Source organism: Aquarana catesbeiana, linkage group LG01 (assembly GCF_042186555.1).
Source record: "Aquarana catesbeiana isolate 2022-GZ linkage group LG01, ASM4218655v1, whole genome shotgun sequence".
Classification (NCBI taxonomy): domain Eukaryota; kingdom Metazoa; phylum Chordata; class Amphibia; order Anura; family Ranidae; genus Aquarana; species Aquarana catesbeiana.
Window position 1 is genome coordinate 835,009,843 of NC_133324.1, and position 21,578 is coordinate 835,031,420.

Below are 21,578 nucleotides of genomic sequence, written 5' to 3' on the forward strand. Positions count from 1 at the left end.
CTTCGTAAGCCATTGATATGGAACAGGCATGTATGGTGGGAGTTCATACTTGTCTGACATACTGTATTGTAGCTGGCTGTATGCTTGTTCTAGGTTATTGTTCCATCAGAAAGACAGTTGCAAAACTTGAAGCTTAAGACATAGGAGCCTGCAGTGTATTTGGGAATATTTTACCTGCATGGGCTTCTCATATCTTTAGATGTATTTATTATAAATATTTAGATCATTAACCGTGCTTTATTGATAGTCTTAATTAGACCCAAAGTAGTTTCAAGGTGTCACATCCCTATATACAGTAGTCGTATTAAGAAGGTCAATTAGTGGCCTGGAATTTTTAATTGGCACCAAGAATACGCACTGAAATAAAATTCACAATATTTATTAATACAATTTCTTAAAAAAGACAATAATCTCCAGCATATTAAAAGGCAATAAAACAAAATGTACATATATTCAAAATCACTATATATAGTTTACAAAAAAAAACAACGCATTTCAACTCAACAGTTGTATGATCTGTAACATGCACACATGTGAATAAACCAAATCAAAAATACAAAACATAATAATAAAAAGAGGGATTTACAATGTATGAATATTTATATATATATGTATGTGTGGTAGCTTACACATAGAATTACTCAATATAAATATAGTTAATTCTATTTCAGTTGTTTGTATTCTTGGTGACAATTAAAAAATCCCAGGCGGCCACTAATTCACCTTCTTGATTTACACAGTGCTTTACATGTGCAGTATATTGTACACATCGGTCATTGCCCTCAAGGAGCAATCTAAGGCCCCCCACTGACATTCATACATACACATACTTGGACCAATTTACCTACCAGAATGTGTTTGGCTTGTAGGGGGAAACACACACAGGCAGAACATGCAAGCGGTGCTGTGGTTCAAACCAACAACTCTAGTCCTGCCAGCCAGAAGTGCTAACCACTTGGCCACTGAGATTAGTGACATAGAAAACCATAAAATGTATCTAAAGCCAAAACTTTTTTTAGCATTGGATAGATTGAAAGATTAGCATCCCATAAGGTCCTTATTGTTGTCCATTGCATGGAGAATGATTCATTCATTCTTTTTGTCCTGATAACCATTGTCACTATTTCTAAAGAAGAAGAAGAAAAATAATAATAATAGAGTGAATTCCTCCGATGGGGAACTTGTTCATAAGGCTACCTCAGGTTTAAGTCTGAAAAAATGTAAAAAGACACAGTCCTTTTAATTTTTTTGTTTTTCTTTTCAAGTCCTAAATGTACTCGGAGGTAGGCGAGTGTAAATGGACAGAAGTTCAATTACATCAGCCTGCATCTAGACGTAAATAGAGCTTCTGATCAGGGCCACCTCAAAAATGAACAGGTGGACCTGGTCAGAAAGCTCATGTCAAAGGGCCCTTAGTGAAATGTTTAAAATGTTACTACTTTACCCTAATCTGTGTAAAAGCGTAGCATCACCCCTCAGACTACAGAGGCTGAACATTGGAGTAAGACATGTGTAATGAGAGAAACATAGGGAAAAATTGCTGATCTTTCTTCTAAAAATAGAAAAGATATCATCTGAAGCACACAAAGAGACATGCCACCATCCCTAAATATAAATACAAAAACGTTGCAATGGTCATGGGACTTTGAACGAGGCAGGTCATATAATAAAGTACAAATTTATTAAAAGTAGTAATAATTACACATTCCATGATTTAAATAAGTACTTTAAATTAATTCCAAATATAGTACAGATACACGTTGAAAATAGAGCTGACATAGGAAAAAAATCATTTAGTGATAAACCAAATTCATATTGTAATGATATTAAGGCACAATTGACCTATAATATAGCAGATAAAATATCTTGGCATCCTTGGGACACTCTTTTGTGGATCTAAAAATGTCCACTCATCAGGAGTTTGATGCAACAGGATATCTATACATGTAGGTATGTATTAAAGAGACAATCCATATATGCAGGGGGTATGTTAAATTACTCCCCACAGCAAGATAGGGGGGAGGGAAAAGAAGTATTTCAAATGACCTTATTACTTACATATCAGCTCAAAAGATGGACACTTAGGAGGGGACCCTTAGGAGGGTTCCCTTAGGAGGGGAATGGGGTGCCAGGAAAAACGTCTATTCTGGGGCTGTGGCGGGAAGAACCACCAATGGGGAGCTGCCAAGAGACAGAACAGGGCATCAGGGTGCAATTGCCATGGATTGTATGGGGTGATAAACAACTATATAGACTGCACTGATCTAAAAAACAAAAATAGTATATAGTATATACCAGGGTATAATACTACTACTTTTAATAAATTTGTACTTTATTAAGTGACCTGTCTCATTAGAAGTTCCATGACCATTGCAATGTTTTCTTCTAAAAATGACAGTTATCTGGCTGTCATACTGATCTACTTGCTTTCTGAATCTTTAAAATGAGATGATTCAGATCAGAATTCTGACTTTACTCACTGACTGCATGTTTGTTCCAGGTCAGTGACTTAGAAAGTATTGAGGCCAGAGGCAACCAGACATCTAAGTATTTGTGTCATGACAGGTTTTCACTTAATGCAATAGTAGCCAGTTCTTGGTTTTGATTAGCTGAGAGCACGTGTCTTCTTCAGCTTGCCATCCTCATCTGCAGACTATTATAACATGCACTTGTGCCATATTTGAAATGTTTATACCAGCCTTTTTCAACCCTGTTAACGTGGTGGAATCCTTGAAATAACTTTCAGGTCCCAAGGAAGCCCTGCCAAAAACCATCTACAGCTCACAGTACATTAGCTTGGTGGGAAGGGAAGAAAGCTTCTTCCATTGGTGGTCAGTGGGAAGAATCCCCCCTTAGGCCTTGTTCACACAGGTGTGCTACATTTGTGCTAGTGCCGCGTTTGCCTTCACAGGGATGCACAGGTGTTCCATACTTCCCCGTGAGTCCTGTTCATGTCAGCTGGGATGCAATGGATGCACAGACAAAGCTGCTGCTCTCATTTTGACATCCATGCCCTGAACTGAGACATTGTGCATGAATGTGACTGCCTGCATGGGGATGCACAGATGTTCCATGCATCCCCATGCAGGCAGTTCCATTCATGCACATTGTCTGCGTTCTGGGCCATGCACGCACATTCGCAAACACAGCCCTACTGTGCTATAGTATGCCTGTGCGAACGAGGCCTTGCAGATAGCTAAAAGATCATGGTGTCACTGGTTACTTTTTTGAGAGACAAACATTGTTCATTGCTCAAGGAACCCCTAGTAGCCTCTGGAGGAACCCTGGGGTTCCACCACATCCTGGTTGAAGAAGGCACGAAGCACATACAGTAGGCATAAAACCAGCTTAGAGAGCACACAAATTAGTGTAAACAGATAAATGAATATATTTTAAACAAAATTCTTGCTATGAGTATGAATGGTTAATATTCCATGCCTTGTGTACATCTGTAGTTAAATCTTCAAGCAGGCATTTTTGTTAATACTTTCACTGTGCAACATTATGGCTGCATAGTATAAACAGCTATAATGTTGTATATTGGCCCCATTTTAGTAGTTTTGAGTGCTGATATCATGACACAGTATTATTTGGGGATATTGGTAGCTTTCAGGTACAGTATAAGGCGTGTGTATATACCAAAAACTGAACATTGGTAGCTGTGCCCAAAAAATGGCAGGCAGGCAAGCAAAAAGGGCAAAGGACTAATAATAAATTATTCTTTTGGCCAATGAAATCACTCATTGCCCAAGTGCTTGATGCCCCTAAATGTGTTTAGCCATGTTTACGCGCATCAAGCATTTTTTTCTGCCAAAACGCTGCCAAGAGGAAAGGCATTCAGGAGAGCTGAACAAACGCCTAGTGTGCATGAGGCCTAAATATAAATAAATCCCATTTAGTCAGACTTGCCAGGTCCAGTTTATACATACAGTGCCTTGTAAAAGTATTCACCCCCTTTGCATTTTTCGTGTTTTGTTGCCTCACAACCTGGAATTAACATGGATTGTTTGAGGATTTGCATCATTTAATTCATATAACATGCCCACAACTTTGAAGATTTGATTTGTTGAAGCAAACAACAAACAGGACAAAATAACTGAAAAAGTCCATGTGCATAACTATTCACCCCCCCTAAAGTCAATGCTTTGTAGAGCCACCTTTTGCGGCTATCACAGCTCCAAGTCGCTTTGGATAAGTCTCTATGAGCTTGTCACATCTTACCACTGGGATTTTTGCCCATTCCTCCTTGAAAAACTGCTCCAGCTCCTTCAAGTTGGATGGTTTGTACTTGTGAACAGCAATCTTTAAGTCTGACCACAGATTTTCTATTGGATTGAGGTCTGGGCTTTGACTAGGCCATTCCAACACATTTACATGTTTCCCCTTAAACCACTCAAGTGTTGCTTTAGCAGTGTGTTTGGAGTCATTGTCCTGCTGGAAGGTGAACATCCGTCCTAAACAAACAAATGGCCCCTGCCCCCACCTATAACTGGCCTTCACAGCAAGGAGCACATGGAAGGCTACCATGAAAGACAAAAACAGAACATTCCATAGCTCAACTTACCAACCAGTCTGCCAACCAACAAAATTAACCTATCCAACAGTCTGCGTTAAAAACAGGGGTTTAGTTAGCACGCATTTGCGAACGCATGCATAAGCTGCAAGGCCTCTTCACGGCACCCTGTGTATGCTTGCAGTCCTAACACTACTGAATTTATAAGTGTCTCCACAATGGAAGCACATGCATTAAATGGATAGATGAGAGCAGGTGGGCCTGGAGGCAGCCCAATCCCCCTTAAAGGAACAGGAGCACACTGGACACCCAGCAAGAGCACAATGGCAGCAAAGGTGTACAGTGTGTCTCTGGACCAATATACATCAGAAACAAACAAATGGCCCCTGCCCCCCACCTATAACTGGCCTTCACAGCAAGGAGCACATGGAAGGGCTATCACATGAAAGACAAAAACAGAACATTCCATAGCTCAACTTACCAACCAGTCTGCTAGGAACATCCGTCCTAGCCTCAAATCACACACAGAGTGGTACAGGTTTTGCTCAAGAATATCCCTGTATTTAGCACCATCCATCTTTCCCTCAACACTGACCAGTTCCCCAGTCCCGGCTGCTGAAAAACATCCCCACAGCATAATGCTGCCACCACCATGTTTCACTGTGGGGATGGTGTTCTTTGGGTGATGTGATGTGTTGGGTTTGCGCCAGACATAGCGTTTTCTTTGATGGCCAAAAAGTTAAATTTTAGTCCCATCAGACCAGAGGACCTTCCTCCATACATTTCGGGAGTCTCCCACATGCCTTTTTGCACACTCAAAACGTGCCATTTTGTTTTTTGCTGAAAGCAATGGCTTTCTTCTGGCCACTGTGCCATAAAGCCCAACTCTATGGAGCGTACAGCTTATTGTCGTCCTATATACAGATACTCCAGTCTCTGCTGTGGAACTCTGCAGCTCCTCCAGGGTTACTTTTTGTCTCTGTGCTGCCTCTCTGATTAATGCCCTCCTTGCCCGGTCTGTGAGTTTTGGTGTTCGGCCATCTCTTGGCAGGTTTGCTGTTGTGCCATGTTCTTTCCATTTGGTTATGATAGATTTGATGGTGCTCCTAGGGATCATCAAAGATTTGGATATTTTTTTTATATCCTAACCCTGACTTGTACTTCCCAACAACATTATCTCTTATTTGTTTGGAGAGTTCCTTGGTCTTCATGGCAGTGTTTGGTTAGTGGTGTCTCTTGGTTAGGTGTTGCAGCCTCTGGGGCCTTTCAGAAAGGTGTGTATATGTAATGACAGATCATGTGACACCTAGATTGCACACAGGTGGACATCATTTCACTAATTATGTGACTTCTGAAGGAAATTGGTTGCACCAGAGCTTTTAATGGGCTTCATAACAAAGGGGGTGAATACATACGCACGTGCCAGTTATCAGTTTTTTATTTCTGAAAAATAGTTTTATGTATATATTTTTCTAATTTTACTTCACCAACTTAGTCGATTGTATTCTGATCCATCACATATAATTCAGATTAAAAAAACATTGAACTAAAGGCTGTAATGTAACAAAAAAGGTAAAAAGCCAAGGGGGGGGGGGGGGGGTGAATACTTTTGCAAGGCACTGTATTGTTGCAAGAAAAAAACATGACCTGGAGCAATGTGCTGAAAACCAAGATTGTGATACTTTGTCAGAGCATGTAATGTCTGTGACAATGTCAGCACAGCATTACTGCAGATGTGAGTTAAGCGTTAATTGTTCCATTTCTGGGTAAAGCAGCAAAAACTGAGATAATTAACCCCTGGGAATAGCTTGACTTCTAATTAATACACATGAGATAAGCAATCCTCCTTTTAATGCTTTTTCACATATCATTTTCACCCTTATACCACCAAGCAGAGATTGCAGAAAAACTGATTGTTATGCATGCTATAGATTGCACACATTATTAAACACATTTCAATGCATTGTTATACCTCCCAACTTTCTTAAATGGGAAAGAGGGACACAATCTAGCACAAAGTATGTAGGCAATGGTCACATCTCTGACATGCCCCCAGTTATGCAGATAAAGAAGAAAGAATGATTTTTTTCATCTTTTATTTTTAATGTAAGCATGCAATTGGCTTAAAAATGATTTATAAAACTAAGTACTATTTTTTCCATTGTACTCGCTCTTCAAAATAACAAATGCAAGGGTTCAGAGATTGAGTGAAAGGACAATATACTCAGTATACACAGTGCTTTACATAAATATTGTGCACTCACAGCAGTCTCTTTCCTCAAGGAGCTTGCAATATAAAGTCCATACATCACATACTGTAAATACATATACATACTAAATACCAATTTAGCTAATTGACTTGCCAGCATAGGTGTGGGAGGAAACCCACACTAGCATAGATAGAGCATGTAAACTCCATGCAGGGAGTTCTGTGGTTGGGTTTCATTGATGACTCTAGTGCCACAGGGCAAAATTGCTAACCACTAAGTCACATATTTTATAGATGTCTATACATCAGAGAAAAATAAGGGACAGCAGAGGAGGAAAGAGGGATAGATGGATTTGGTTCCAAACATGGACCAGTTCCTTTCAGGGAACAGGAGCCATACAGTTTTATTTTTATTTTGATTGCATACAGTAATTGATTTAATATATATATTCTACCATGTTTTTGTGTTTATTTGGTTCATACCCTGGTTAATGTTTAAATTCTGTCACATTCATTCTTTTTATCATACTAGTAGCTTCCTTGGTTTTAATTTTCTCCAATCATCCCTCTTTTCAGATTGCTAACCTTACCCTTTATCCTGCACCATTGCTGACGCCCTTGTGACCCATGTCTGAAGTCCTTCAAGGTTAGAGACCCTTCATAGTGTTCTGTTTGGTGTTCCTCACCCTGAATTTGTTTTTGTATGTTCATTTTATTGTTTCATTTATTCCATCATTTGTTCATTATTTAAATAATACCAGCATAAATAAGACATCCAATCAGGAATTTTTAACAAAAGTTTTGTTTTTAAACTTATGCAGAAGTATCACTCTCTGCAAATACCATATTTATTAAGCTCCATGCCATCTGTTCCCTGTTTCATACTTCCTGCTAATTTCTCTGTTTCAGTGTTTAGGATTTCTTACATTATAGGAAAACAATTGTGGCCTGAATGAACAACTGAATTTTTTTAAGTTGGAAACATCAGATCTGACGTCTGAGCAGTTTCAACGTGGTTGTTAGGCCACTACTATAAAAACCTTCTATTCCCTCTGTAACATAACAATATGTGTCCCTGTGTTATATAAAAAATATGCCGATCTGTACCTATATCAGAGCAGCTCCCGGTGCTCACGTGACTCCTCGGCTCTCTCCTCTGCCCAGCTGACTGCTCCAGCGGGCAGCCCAAGCACTCCTGATGATGTCTGCCGGGAGGAGGGGAAAGAGGAGAGAGAGAGCCGAGGAGTCACGTGAGAGTTGGGAACCACTCTGATATAGGTACAGATCGACACATTTTTTTATATACAGTAATGAAGGAGGCTCGTAAACTGACCACGGTGTCAGGGCTCAGCAGCCATGATAAACCGTGGTCAGTATGCAGGGGGAGGGTATAGCCAGGCAGGATCCGCCAGTTTTTTTAGGTGATAGAAGGGGCCAAATTACACAGCACAAGCACTGTGCTGTTATTCATGCTTTAAGGAAACAGGATCTGTTTTTTTTTTTTTCCAGTAATACAAAATAAATAAAATGCTGGCATGAGTGGGATCACCCAGATAAAGGCTGTTGCGGGTATTCAGATCTGGGAAGACAGTCACAGCGTTCTCACTCGGGGTCACTGAGAAAGAAACTGTTGTGTTCACATCTCTGTTGTGCACTAAGGCATGCGACATGTGTTGCATTCCTGGAAAGAGTCAGGTGCAGTTTTATCCATGCTGAGGTGTATTGGTATCATCTCAGCATGGTCTAAATGAATGCAAAAATTGCCTTAATTTTCACCTGGTGACCTGGCCAGTTAGACACTTTTGGACCTAGGGTGACAACAGTCACTAACTGAACTGTATATATGGTGGAGCATTGTTTTCACACTAAGACTGGAGTTGGGTTAAGGCCCATACACATAGGCCGTTTGCTGGCCGACATTGACCGGTTCACAAAAAACCGCCCGACATTCGGCCTGTGTGTATGGCACCCTGTCTGACATAAGCCGGCCGTTTGGCTGGCTTCTGTAGAATGAACATGCTGGAAAACCAGCAGCTGATTGGCTTCTGATCAACGTTCTCAGCCAATGGCTGAGAGTGCTGATCAGAGTGTTCTGGCAGAGGGGGCCGTATCCCTGTCAGAACACAACAGCTCAGCGGTGGAGATCGCTGTACTAACGTCGGATCTTTAGTACATTGGCTCTGCCCGGAGCTGGCAGTTTAGAAAAAACTAATAATGTGTACCAGGCTTTAGGATACAACAACATGGGGAGAAGATGTACCATATGTCCTAACATGCTTCTTAATTACGTTGTTTAAAATACCAATGGATAGTGCACAGGACCTGACATACAGCACTGGATTTCTGGTAGGATCAATAGGTATTTTTTTGCACTTACTGAATAGATATAATAAACACCATCAAATTTATATTTACCAACCAAAAGGAAGTAAAAAAGAGAAGTTTGTTGTTTGGGTTTACATACACTTTAAGTAAATTGACCTTTGAATATTTACCAAAACCTGAAAATTCAGTGTTTGGCCAATGTCTCCCTTGCAGTCCTGAGTAGAGTTAAAGTATTGCATCTGTATTCATAAAAGAGCTTTATTATTGGGGAAACTGTTAAAGTGTAATCCACTCTCAAGTTGCACCCAGTGTTAATTTCGTCAAAAAAAAATATTTTCGTCGACTAAATTAACACTACTTTAGATGACTAAAATATGACTAAAACTAAAACAGTTCAAATGACTAAAACTAAAATTGCATTTTAGTCAAAACACTATGACTAAAACTAAATCAAAATTTGAGGTCAAAATTAACAGGTTGCACCCCCAACAACATTCTTTATTGTATGAGCATCCTTGGCAGTTCCAGCAGTACCTCCAAAAAAAAAAAAAAATACAGTTGAAAATACATGGCTTTGTTGAAGCTTTTGTAGCCCGGTGATGGGGTATATCAGCCTTTCTCCATGATTTAGTGAAAAGCAGTAGCGCTTTCCTGAATAACCAGTTTAGATCAGTTACATTTTTTCCTTCCTTAGTATCCATTTGCGTTTCTACATTCTTGCAATAGTTTAATCAGATGTAACTTTCTTTTCCTCCGACCAAGTAATTGGAAAGAATGTCTCCAAATTCTGGCTTAATGCAAAAAAAAAAAAAAAATATTCCTATGATATCATTCAATTTTAAATTCCTATTATGGAAACTTTGATGCAAGTAGTCCAAAGCTGAATTTTAGATCTGCTTCAATTTGTTGGCTTCTTCATGCACCGTTCCCCTGGTTTCTTTGCAGAGTAGATTTTGTATCATAGCACATTTCTTGCTGCACCTTTTAGGCTCCATGCACACTGCTGTAAAAAACATGGCTTCTACAGGAGTTTTGTGTTCTGCCTGTAGAAATAGTTCAATGTTATCCTATGTGTCCATGTACATTAGAACGTTTACAGGCATATTTTGAGATCAACGTTTAGAGGCAGGAAAAAACCTTCTCATTTGCGTTTCTGATTGGAGCTCACTGGCAGAAAAAATTTAAAACTCTCCTAAACTCGTCTAAACTTTGTACAAAAAATGAGTGTTTTTTTACTCCAAAGAGAACAGACATTTTTTAAGCCCAGTGTGCATGGAGCCTTACATTTATTTCTTTAACCGCTTGCCGACAGCTGCAGGTCGATATACGTGGCAGTGGTGGGCAAATGGGCGTACCTGTACGTCCCCTTTAAGAGCCGGGGATAGCAGGCGTGTGCGCCCGCTGCGTACAGCGTGACCGCGCCCGCGGGACCGGCGGACTCGATGTCACGGAGCCTCAGAATGGGGAAGTGCCTTTCCCCGTTCTGGCTTGTGTCATGAGAGAGATCACCGCTCAGTTAGAATCACTCCCTAGGACACACTTAACCCCTTCATCGCCCCCTAGTGGTTAACCCCTTCACTGCCAGTGTCATTTACACAGTAATCAGTGCATTTTTATAGCACTGATCGCTGTATAAATGACAATGGTCCCAAAATAGTGTCAAAAGTGTCCGATGTGTCCGCCATAATGTCTCAGTCCCTATAAAAATCGCAGATCACCGCCATTACTAATTTAAAAAAATTAAAAATAAAAATGCCATAAAACTATCCCCTATTTTGTAGACGCTATAACTTTTGCGCAAACTAATCAATATACGCTTATTGGGATTTTTTTTTTACCAAAAATATGTAGAAGAATACATATCAGACTAAACTGAGGAAAAATTTTTTTTTTTGTTATGTATTTTTGGGGGATATTTTTTATAGCAAAAAGTAAAAAATAATGTGTTTTTTTCAAAATTTGTTTATAGCTCAAAAAATAAAAACCGCAGAGGTGATCCAATACCATCAAAAGAAAGCTCTATTTGTGGGGAAAAAAGGACGTCAATTTTGTTTGGGTGCAATGTCGCACGGCCGCGCAATTGTCAGTTAAATCGACGCAGCGCCGAATCCCAAAAAGTGCTCTGGTCAGAAAGAGGGTAAAATCTTCCAGGGCTGAAGCGGTTAAACTTTTTGTAGTGGTCCTCTTTCTGTTGATGGCCCTGGGAGCTTGGTTATTTGTATACATTCATCAGAATAAAACAGTCTCACATTGAAGTGACATTTTTCACATTTATCCAATCATGCCTTTATCAAAAGCATGGCTTCTGGAAAACAGTTTGGACTTTCAACCTGTGGTTTCAATTTGGCACTGCAAGGATGAATGAAATTTAAAAGCACCTTGTCAGTTCCTCAAATTATACCAAATAATGTAGATATGTTGGTAGAGGTGCCTGATATTTTCTTTATGAACACAGTTAACATAAAGCAAACGCCAAGTGTGATAACCTATAGATGTGTTTTCCAGCTTTATTATATTGTGTATATTATGTTATGAGTTTGTGAGGTACTGAGGTACCCTCCAATGCATTTTCTGTTTAAAGTAGCTCAAAATGTCTGTACATGTATTTCCTGTACTCCCTTAGCACTTGTTAACACCAGCAGATGCATTAGAGCGCAGCCACTGGTGTACAGTGTGATTTCAGCTATATTGAACCTGGTGCAGTGCACTGTTTACTTTTTTTTATGTGAACTATATATTGAAATCTCACAAAGTGACATGGCTGCATCGTGGCGCAGTGTGGTGGATTGCATCACGCTAAAAAAACAAAACTGCAATCCATTTTCTTTTCATGCACACACCACAGCAGCACTTTGAGACTGCAATGGGCCCATTTACACCACAATACCCACATTTTTCTGGTGTTAATATAAAAAGCATTTTTGCATGCATTTTTCAAATTCATTGTGTCATGTTGCGTTTTTTTCATGCACTGCAATTTTTTTTCATTTTCTAATTTTTCCTAAAGTTACGGTGCATTACATTTATGTGTGCTGAGTAAAATTGTAGCCTAAAGAACCTTTTTGCCTGTTTCACGTGGGCTTCAGCTTGTATAAGAGAAGTGTGAGCAGCAAGCTTTTAAAATGTATTTGTTTTGTTGAAGCTTTTAAAGCACCATTCAGCTCCAGCAGTTTGTAAATTTTGAAGACAGATCCTAGTGGGGGTGTTGATTCCCACTCTAAACAAGCTGCTAGCAGGCTTCAGCACTTCTAGAAGCTTGTTGAAAGCCTTCTAGCAGCCTATTTAAAGTGGCAATCAGCACACCTATTAGGGTCTTTGTTCAAGATTTACAAATTGGAGCTGAAAGCTCTGCAAATGCTTTGTCAAAGCTTCCTGTTCATGCTGCTCTTATACAAGCTTAAGCCTGTGTGAAACAGTCCTACAGTGTAATGCAACACCATGGGAATGCATTGAAATGCATCCAAACACATCTACTGTGAATTGGCCCTTAGGACCCTTTCACACTGGTGGAGTCCGTCTGCTCAGCAGGGGATCTCTTTGCTGATACTCGCTGAGCAGGTGGATGACAGGTCTGTGTCTGCACCGCTGATACAGAGTGGACACGGACAGAGTCTACTACTGTCCTATATGGGCTGTCAGATGGAAACAGACCGCCTGTCTGTTTCCATCCGGCTAGCATGCGATCCGATAGACGGATAACGAACGGATCCTCATCCGTCTGTTTTTAGCTGACAGGATCGGATCGTATGTTGGCGGGTGTCAATGGACACATGCCTGTTGACATCCGCCACTCCACAGAAAGCAATGGATGGTCCGATCGGATCCACCTGAAAAACTGACTGGTAGACCTGATCGGTCCATTTATGTGAAAGGAGCCTTAATGTAGGAATTCATGTGTGGTTTTTAATTGAAAAGTGTGATACGTTGTACATATTTTTTTTTAAATCATTAACGCTAAACTCCAGGCAAACACCCTTATAGAATAGCCTTACAATACGTATATGTGAGTTTTTAACTGCCAAAGGATTTGTAGTTCTTTTAAGCCAGTCTTGTGATCAAGGAAAGCACACCAGACAACATAGTCAGGTCCATGAGAACTACTTAGGTAAAGGGCCAATCCACCCAAAAGTGATATCTTTTTTTATACCCTTTGGTGGAACAAATCTGCTCCTGGGTCCTTAAAGTTTCAGAAGAGGGATCTTCTCACCATAATTTCTGACTCTTTTTGTTTTCACTTATTCTCCATAATGATAGTGAGAGATAATGATAATAAAGTAATAAAAGTCCAACAGTAAGAACTCAGAAATTAAAATACAGAAATCTTGTCAATAGGGTGCCTGTGAGATATAAGAAAGGTCAAAAGTTGGAATATTGGTTTTAGGAGGACTACTCTTTAAGCAATAGAACCTGGACAAGAGCTTGCCCTGTTCTGTGATTGCACAGTGAAGGAAAAGCAGAAAATAATTAGGCTGGGAGCTAATTTATTTGTGATCAGAACTGGATATAAACCTCAGCGATTGGCTCCAGATGACAACTTTATAGTTCCTTTTTGGGAAAGCGGGATCCTGCGTCATTTGGCAAAACCCAACTGGAATCCTGATTTTAACAATGCAGGGATTTATGAGATGGTTATCTCAACCCCCTGTAACATACAGTAAGTGGCCAACTATTATACCTTATTAGATAATCTTCATATATATATATATATGGGATGTTTAGGAATTTTTGTTAGGGTACTAACATCACAGGACATAGAGCAGGTTTTCCATTATTCATGGTGTCAACTCTGTGCTCTCCCCTCTTGTAAGTATGTACACAGTATTAGAATGATAGCACTGTGCAAAGCCATAGATCCCTGATTAGCTGAGATTGCTGCCCTCCCACTCTTGTCAGGGTGCTACTATGCATAGGATTACAAGAGGCAGGACTGAAGACAGATTCAGGTATTTATGCTAGCAGTGTGAAAAAATATATTTTAATTTTTTTGTAATGAATATATAATGGTTTCTTTCCCCATATCAGTGAAATCTGCCACAAATACCAATCAGAATACTTGCACTAGTGTTTGGATAGCTGTAAGCTAATAGTAATCATATTTCAAACTGTATCATAACTGTAAACCTTCATCTGATTGGTTGCAGTAAGTTTCTGCATTTTGTTGCTCATTCAGCTACTTTAAAATAATAGCAGGTATAAATGTATAAAATGTAAAAATGATTATTAATTTTCTACATATTGTGACCAGTTCACAATGCTCTTATTAAACAAGAAATACAGTACTTGTGTTTATAGATTATAAAGTTTTCCTATGCTGAACTAAACTCAGAATTCTTAGATCCAAGATGTTTATTGTTAATGGCACATGAAAACCACTTTGGTTACAGGAGGTACATATGGGAGACATGGGAAACTTAATGTAGTTCTTTTTAAGCAGTCCAGTAACTTGATTATCTCATATTTGTCCTTAGAGGGCAATAAGGCCCTATGTAAAGCATCGCTTATAGGCTGTGCCGTAAAAGATAATATGCCATACCTTCTTTCTTGACCGCTTGCCGACCGCCGCACACAGATGTACGTCGGCACAGGCAGGCAAATGGGCGTACAGGTACGTCCCTTCAAATTTACTGCCTTTCGGGCACCCGCGCGCCCGCCACGGAAGTGTGCCCGTGGGTCCCGGGAACTCGATGTTCTCTGGCGGCCTGCAATTGCGGTGTGGAGAGGTAGAATGGGGAAGTGCCTATATAAACAAGGCATTTCTCCATTCAGCCTTGTGTCTTGACAGAGATACACTGCTCCCTGTGATCGGGAGCATTGATCGCTGTCGTGACCTAAGTAGCCCCTCCCCCCACAGCTAGAATCACTTCCTAGGACATACTTAACCCCTTCATCGCCCCCTAGTGGTTAACCCCTTCCCTGCCAGTGTCATTTACACAGTAATCAGTGCATTTTCATAGCACTGATCGCAGTATAAATGACAATGGTCCCAAAATAGTGTCAAAAGTGTCCAATGTGTCCGCCATAATGTCGCAGTCAGATAAAAATCGCAGATCACCGCCATTATTAATAAAAAAAAATTAATAATAAAAATGCCATGAAACTATCCCCTATTTTGTAGACGCTATAACTTTTGCGCAAACCAATCAATATACGCTTATTGCGATTTTTTTTTTTTTTTTACCAAAAATATGTAGAAGAATACATATGGGCCGAAACTGAGGAAACAAATAGTTTTTTTTATATATTTTTTGGGGATATTTATTATAGCAAAATATTGTGTTTTTTTCAAAATTTACGCTCTTAATTTGTTTATAGCGCAGAATAAAAACCGCAGAGGGGATCAAATACCACCAAAAGAAAGCTCTATTTGTGGGAAAAAAGGACGTCAATTTTGTTTGGTTACAACGTCGCATGACCGCGCAATTGTCAGTTAAAGCGAGGCAGTGCTGAATCGCAAAAAGTGCTCTGGTCAGGAAGGGGGTAAAATCTTCCGGGGGTGAAGTTGCTAAAGCAGTAGTAAACCATGGCTGTTGTAAAAAAAAAAAAAAACACCCCCATGGCAATGCCATTGCATACTAGCACAATATGAAATACTCACCTTGGAACAAAGCCCTCCAGTGTTGTGTTGTCACTGCTGAGAGGGCTGACATCTTCCCCCAGTCTTTCTTCTGGGTTCGCTCTCTCCGGCTACGTGATTGGCCGGAGCTGCGATGATGTCACTCCCGCATGCAAACCCTCGGTTCCTGGCACAAAGCTCTAGAGGTCCGGCACGGTATGTCGGACCTTCAGAGCGCATGCGCCGGTGACGTAACTGGTTGCATCCAGGGTAAATATCTCCTAAACGGTGCACGTTTAAGAGATATTCATTTTATTCATATAATAAGGCTTACCTGTAGGTAAAAATGCGGGGTTTACTACTGCTTTAAGCCTCGTACACAAGATGAGAATATCAGGCGAATGATTGTCTATTTATTTTTTTGCATGCTAGTCTCATATTGAAAAGCAATAGGTTACTAAAGATATGAAAATTTTCATGCAACAGAATACAATTTCAGAAGTGATGTAATGTGTTGTATTGTATTGCAATGTATTCTTTCATTTCTGAGCATGTGTGGTCTTGGTCTTCTAATTTTTTTTGGATGAATACTGTACTGATTAAATGAAAATCGTTAGTTCTGGTGTCATATGAGAACATTTTTCGTATTTGTCCCTTTGGATAATTTAGCATGAACTGTCATGATCGGCTCTCGAAAGCTGTGTACTAACAATCAGATTATCGTACCATCGCTTCAAAAGCGGTATTTTTTGCCCAGTTGTCTCATCGTGTGTACTAGTCATTACTGTTGAAGAATTGAAGGAGAAAGCTGACTTGTACTTTGGGCAACAAGAACATTTTCCATCAATCACTTTAATAAACAAGGGATGCCGTTGGTGTGCAGTACCAGTCTGAACTCAGATTTCAATATTCAGGTTATTTACACTACTGCATTTGTGTTTTTTATTTGCCATTTATTACTGAACACCATTGCTTTTTGTTTTTCATGTAACTGAATGAAACGCATATCTGTAGATTACTCCCATTAAGACTCTTGTCTATATGCAGCTTTGAAAGTATATCTGACAAATATCCTTTAATGTTTTTTGTAGTTGACTCAAGTGTGGAAACACTTCCGGTATTTATGGCAAGTCACAGTGCATCGGACATAGTGAACAGAAACAGCCCAGTTAGCCCTCCGAACACCTTGAACTTGCGCTCTTCTCACAATGAACTACTGAATTCCGATGTAAAACACACCGAAACAAAGAGTGACACTCCTCCAAAATGCCGAAAAAAATATGCACTGACTAATATTCAGGCAGCCATGGGTCTGTCTGACCCTGCAGCCCAGCCCCTTTTGTCTAATGGCTCTTCAAATATCAAACTGGTGAAGAATGGGGAAAACCAGCTAAGAAAGGCTGCTGAACAAGTACATGATCCCAATAAGAATGTAAGTTTAGAGGATGGTGTAAACAGGATTTCAGAAAAGCATGAAGGTAAAGATGAAGATCTTCATGACCCTGAAAGCTCCGAAATCCTCCCATTGCTTCCCAGAAGGACCAAGAGCTTTCTTAACTACTATTCTGATCTGGGGACATCCAGAGAACTTGAGCAGAGTCTAACTAATGGCCATGCAGTAAAAGAAGAGGACAATTCCACATGGATCACTAGTCAAGGTCCTGCCATTATTAGCAATGAAGATGTGCTGCTGCCAAAAGAGAACAAGACTCCAAGTCCTGAGGACAGCCTGGTGCCAACAGTATCATCTAGCCCAGAGACTAAAAAGGATCACCCAAAGACTGGAGCAAAGACAGACTGTGCCCTGCATCGTATACAGAACCTGGCTCCTAGTGATGAGGATTCCAGCTGGACTACATTGTCCCAAGACAGCGGTTCACCAGTAACCCCCGATGAGACAGGTAAGCCTGAAATTTGTTTATGTTAACATAGTAAGCTCTGTAGAACATTGAGGCAATGGGGGAGATTTACTAAAACTGAAGCACACAGAATATAGTGCACCTGTGCACACTAACCAATCAGCTTCTAGGTTTTATTGTCAAAGCTTACTTGAACAAGCTAAAGTTAGAAGCTGATTGGTTAATATGCACAGCTGAAATAGATTCTGTGCGCTCCAGTTTTAGTAAATCTCTCTCAATATGTCTACACTGAAACACTTTTTTTTTCTTAATTTTTGAAAGGCAGTGTGGTATATTTATCTAAGTGGATTTTAGCACATTTTTATTCTTTTACTTAAGTTTATTAAAGTTTTAGCAAAAGAAGCCTTACACAGGCAGTGCAAATGCAGAGAATTTTTCAATAAACAATGTACAAAATTTCCACTTGCACATTTTTATTCTAATGTTAGACAAGCATGTACTTACCAGTTAAAGCTGTCACATTAGGTAGGTGGAGACATTTACTTAACTAAAAAGTGGACTGCTCTAGTCATTTCTGCTTCATTCAGAAGGAAATGATTATATAAAAGCAGTATGTGTTAATGCATCACTTGTTTGACCGCATCTTCCATCCTAGCCATTTTTTTCTTTCCTTTATCTTTTATTTCTGAGAAAGCTCCCGTTATTGCAATTAATGCCTTGTAACTGTTGTGACATTGTGCTGTCTTCCCATGCTAATGGTTCTTTAGGGATCGGTGTTGCTGCATCTATACACCTTGTATTTTTGTTTAATATATATATTTTTTTACACATAAACCAGATTATAATCAAGCTGGGTATTTCTTTGACAAATGTGCTTCAAAGATTTTCAGTATACTATGCATTGGATCAACATCTGTGATAGATTTTGTTGGATATTCTTGGGCTCCTTTGTCAGTGAAAAGATATATAAAACAATTAACCACAAGTAATGGACACTTACCAGAACATGAGGACTCCTCTACAGAGTAAAATCAGCATAAATATGACAATCACACCAAGCAGAGATCCGGTTCATATTTTTTGGCAGGAGTTCAGTAGTATATCTCGTGAATCCAATCAATGGTAACATCAATGGCGACCATAAAAGCATGACATTCCACATAAATTCAAAATGGAAGAATCCGCATAGATTTTATTCCACTCCAAAGTATGAATAGTACTCACATAAATAAAAACAATATGATGCATGATCGAGGTTCCAAACAATGCCTCGCAAAAATTACTGGTCCAAATAGGTGTGGCGATATCACGTGCGTAGCTCGTCCAATGCGTTTCGTCATATGTGACATCATCAGGGGCATAAACGTTATGTTAACATATGTCACCTTAATGTAGCATTTTTTTGCTAGGAAACCTGAACTGTGGACTATGAGGGGTCTGTGTTGCAGCAGTTCCAAAAATATGTAACTCTGCAGCTTAGCAATAGACTCTCTGCAATGTTTACAGTAAGCTGCAGAATAGGCAACTTCAGTGTTGCTTGTTTTTTTTTGGTACAGGTTATTTGAGCATGACACATCAGTGGTTTGTAGCTATATAGATAAACGTAGCCAAAAACATAAGCAAGCAACTTAAGTAAAATGCATTGTGCAACTGTGCAATTCAACAAAGTATGTATGATTAGTCTCTATGTACTAGTATAGATACTACCATTGACACTACCACTTACTAAAGGCAAATCCACTGTGCACTGCAGTCACTGTAGATCTGAGGGGTAGATCTGAAATGAGAGGAAGCTCTGCTGATTTTATCATCCAACCATGTAGAAGCAAAATTGCTGTTATTTATTTTCCTTGCAGGTCCCCCTCAGATCTACAGCGACTGCGCTTCCAAGTGCACAGTGGATTTACCTTTAGTAAATAAACCCCAGTATGTGGTTAAATATAAAAAAATAACACTCTGCATGTGCAAACATGAAAAATTACAAATTATTATAGTGAATCATAAAGAATGAAAAAATATCCACAGATAAAATATCCACCAAATACAAATAAATGCATATGCAATATGACAATAATAATTTCAGTTAATAGCAGTAAAGTGGAGCGTTAAAAGAGTCCGTACAAAACACATTTTCTTAAACTCTTGTGAAGTGTAAATTTACATATGCCAGATCCCGTGTTGCCTCCACCTTCCCATGTGGACACACTCCACACAAACCACACACTGTTGCTGTCTGGAGGAGATTGAGTGGCCTGGCTATGTGAGCAGTGATGGCTTTTTGCTTTATAAGTGCTCCCCACAGTCAGTTAATTGAGCACAGGTGATTTTAATACATGTGAGTGTAATTTTATGTTTTAATAAAGTGTTTATAATTTTACGGAGAGCACTGTGAATTGTTTTTTTTTCTTTTGAGTCTTACATCCTGCTAGTAATTCTGTGGTAAGAGTGGGCTGCATCTTAATTTGGTGTCTGCTCTATCCCGGCTTTAAATTGAACATGTTGTTAGTGACCTTTTGATTCAAAGGTCCATTCAAAAAGATGACAGTATGTACACAAGGGATGGTGCAGGTTATACTGCATTTGGTAAAAGAAAAAATGCACTTCATAGGAGTCTGGGAAGATGTGTATTGCACAGACACAATATATAATACTTTTTTAATTTCCAATTTACTGTTATTGATTCACAAGATTATTGTCATTTTGCATATGAATTTACTTGTATTCGGTGGATATTTTATGTATAAATTTTGTTTTTCATTATTCGTGAATCACTATAATCATTTGTTTTTTATTCCACTTGCACATGTGGAGAAATATTTATCATATTTATTCACATATAGCGTGAATGGTAGTAGCTATACTAGTGCATAGAGACTAATCATATACACTTTGTTGTATTGCATATAGTGAATTTTCACTTTTAGAGATTTGCACAAGATATTTTTCAAAAAATAACAAAAGATAGCTACAATAATCAGATAGGGAGCTGCTACAATTATCTGTTAGTGTGATAACTGTCTAAGAAGAGATATCCTTCACATTGGTGAGATTTCAGCTTGTTTTCAGTTGTCTACAAAGACAACAAATGAAAGGATAACTCCACAATGGTACACAGATGAAAAAAAAAAAAAAAAAACCTGACCATGTTTCATTTTGTTTTCCAATTTTTCCATATTACACAAAACATACATAAATCAGAGTACACACAGATGGAAAAAAAGACACCTGACAATATTTGTAACCTTTCCTTGCCCCATCCAAAATAAAATAAAAAATGTTTTGGGCTTTAGATATACTTTATAGAGATGTTGGTTCCTTCCTCTGATCCCTACATCACTACAGGACTCAGCTGTAATGTAGGGGATTGAAGGAAGAGGATGGTGAAGGCTGCATTGCTGGAATTAGGAAGTAGGAATGACGGACACCAGAGACATCAGTATACTTTTTATTCATCTTCTTATGCAGTGAACTGGCATTTTGAATAATTTAGAGACATGAGAGGAACTCTTTAGTGTTTAAACTGTATCTGAACACCACAAACCTAAAACGCTATTTCATAAATTTTGAATATTCAAAGAAAACTCCCCCAGACATCCATGTCTCCATGCTGTAGTTTGCTGAGACATTACTCTGGAAAACACTCCCCTAGCATCTTTGGCCACGGCCATCTTGAGTAAGGGCAGATGATTAATGTAAAATTTACTTTGTGGAATCCATCTGCCCTTAGCTCAGTCATGCAGGCAGGAGGGTGTGCTTAGCTGAGAAAACGCCTCCTCCCTTCGTAAAGACTCCTGGGATGTATACCATAATTTACCTAGGCAAGAAACCAGAAAGTAACTGAAGAAATGTAAAAAAATAAATAAAAAGGTCAAAACAAGTACCTTCCTATCTATTTACTAATGCTAGCAGCATAAGGATTAAAAATAATCAATGTTGATTGAGAGCGTAAAGTTCCACTTTAACCACCTGACAACTGTATACTGTATATATATGGCGGCAAGGCAGCTTTCCTGCACAGGATCACATACCCATGTCTGGGGCGGGTGTGCAAGCTGCCTCCGGCCCGCTCCCACTGTGTTTGGACACAGCAGGAGCTGATCCGTTGATGCTTAGGTACAC

General features: G+C 39.3%; 1 protein-coding gene across 8 annotated transcripts in view; it reads left to right on the forward strand.

Moving 5' to 3' along the window:
- Positions 1-21,578, forward strand: part of APBB2 (amyloid beta precursor protein binding family B member 2) — a 488,394-nt gene that overhangs the window by 148,029 nt on the left and 318,787 nt on the right. For 4 of the 8 annotated variants that reach the window (XM_073608526.1, XM_073608531.1, XM_073608532.1 and 1 more), the window contains 2 exons: positions 7,299-7,368; positions 16,692-17,501. In XM_073608526.1, the coding sequence (XP_073464627.1) occupies positions 7,350-7,368; positions 16,692-17,501 (829 nt within the window). In that variant the 5' untranslated portion in view covers positions 7,299-7,349. The remainder of the gene's footprint in view (positions 1-7,298; positions 7,369-16,691; positions 17,502-21,578) is intronic. The other 4 variants (XM_073608524.1, XM_073608525.1, XM_073608529.1 and 1 more) reach the window with 1 other exon arrangement.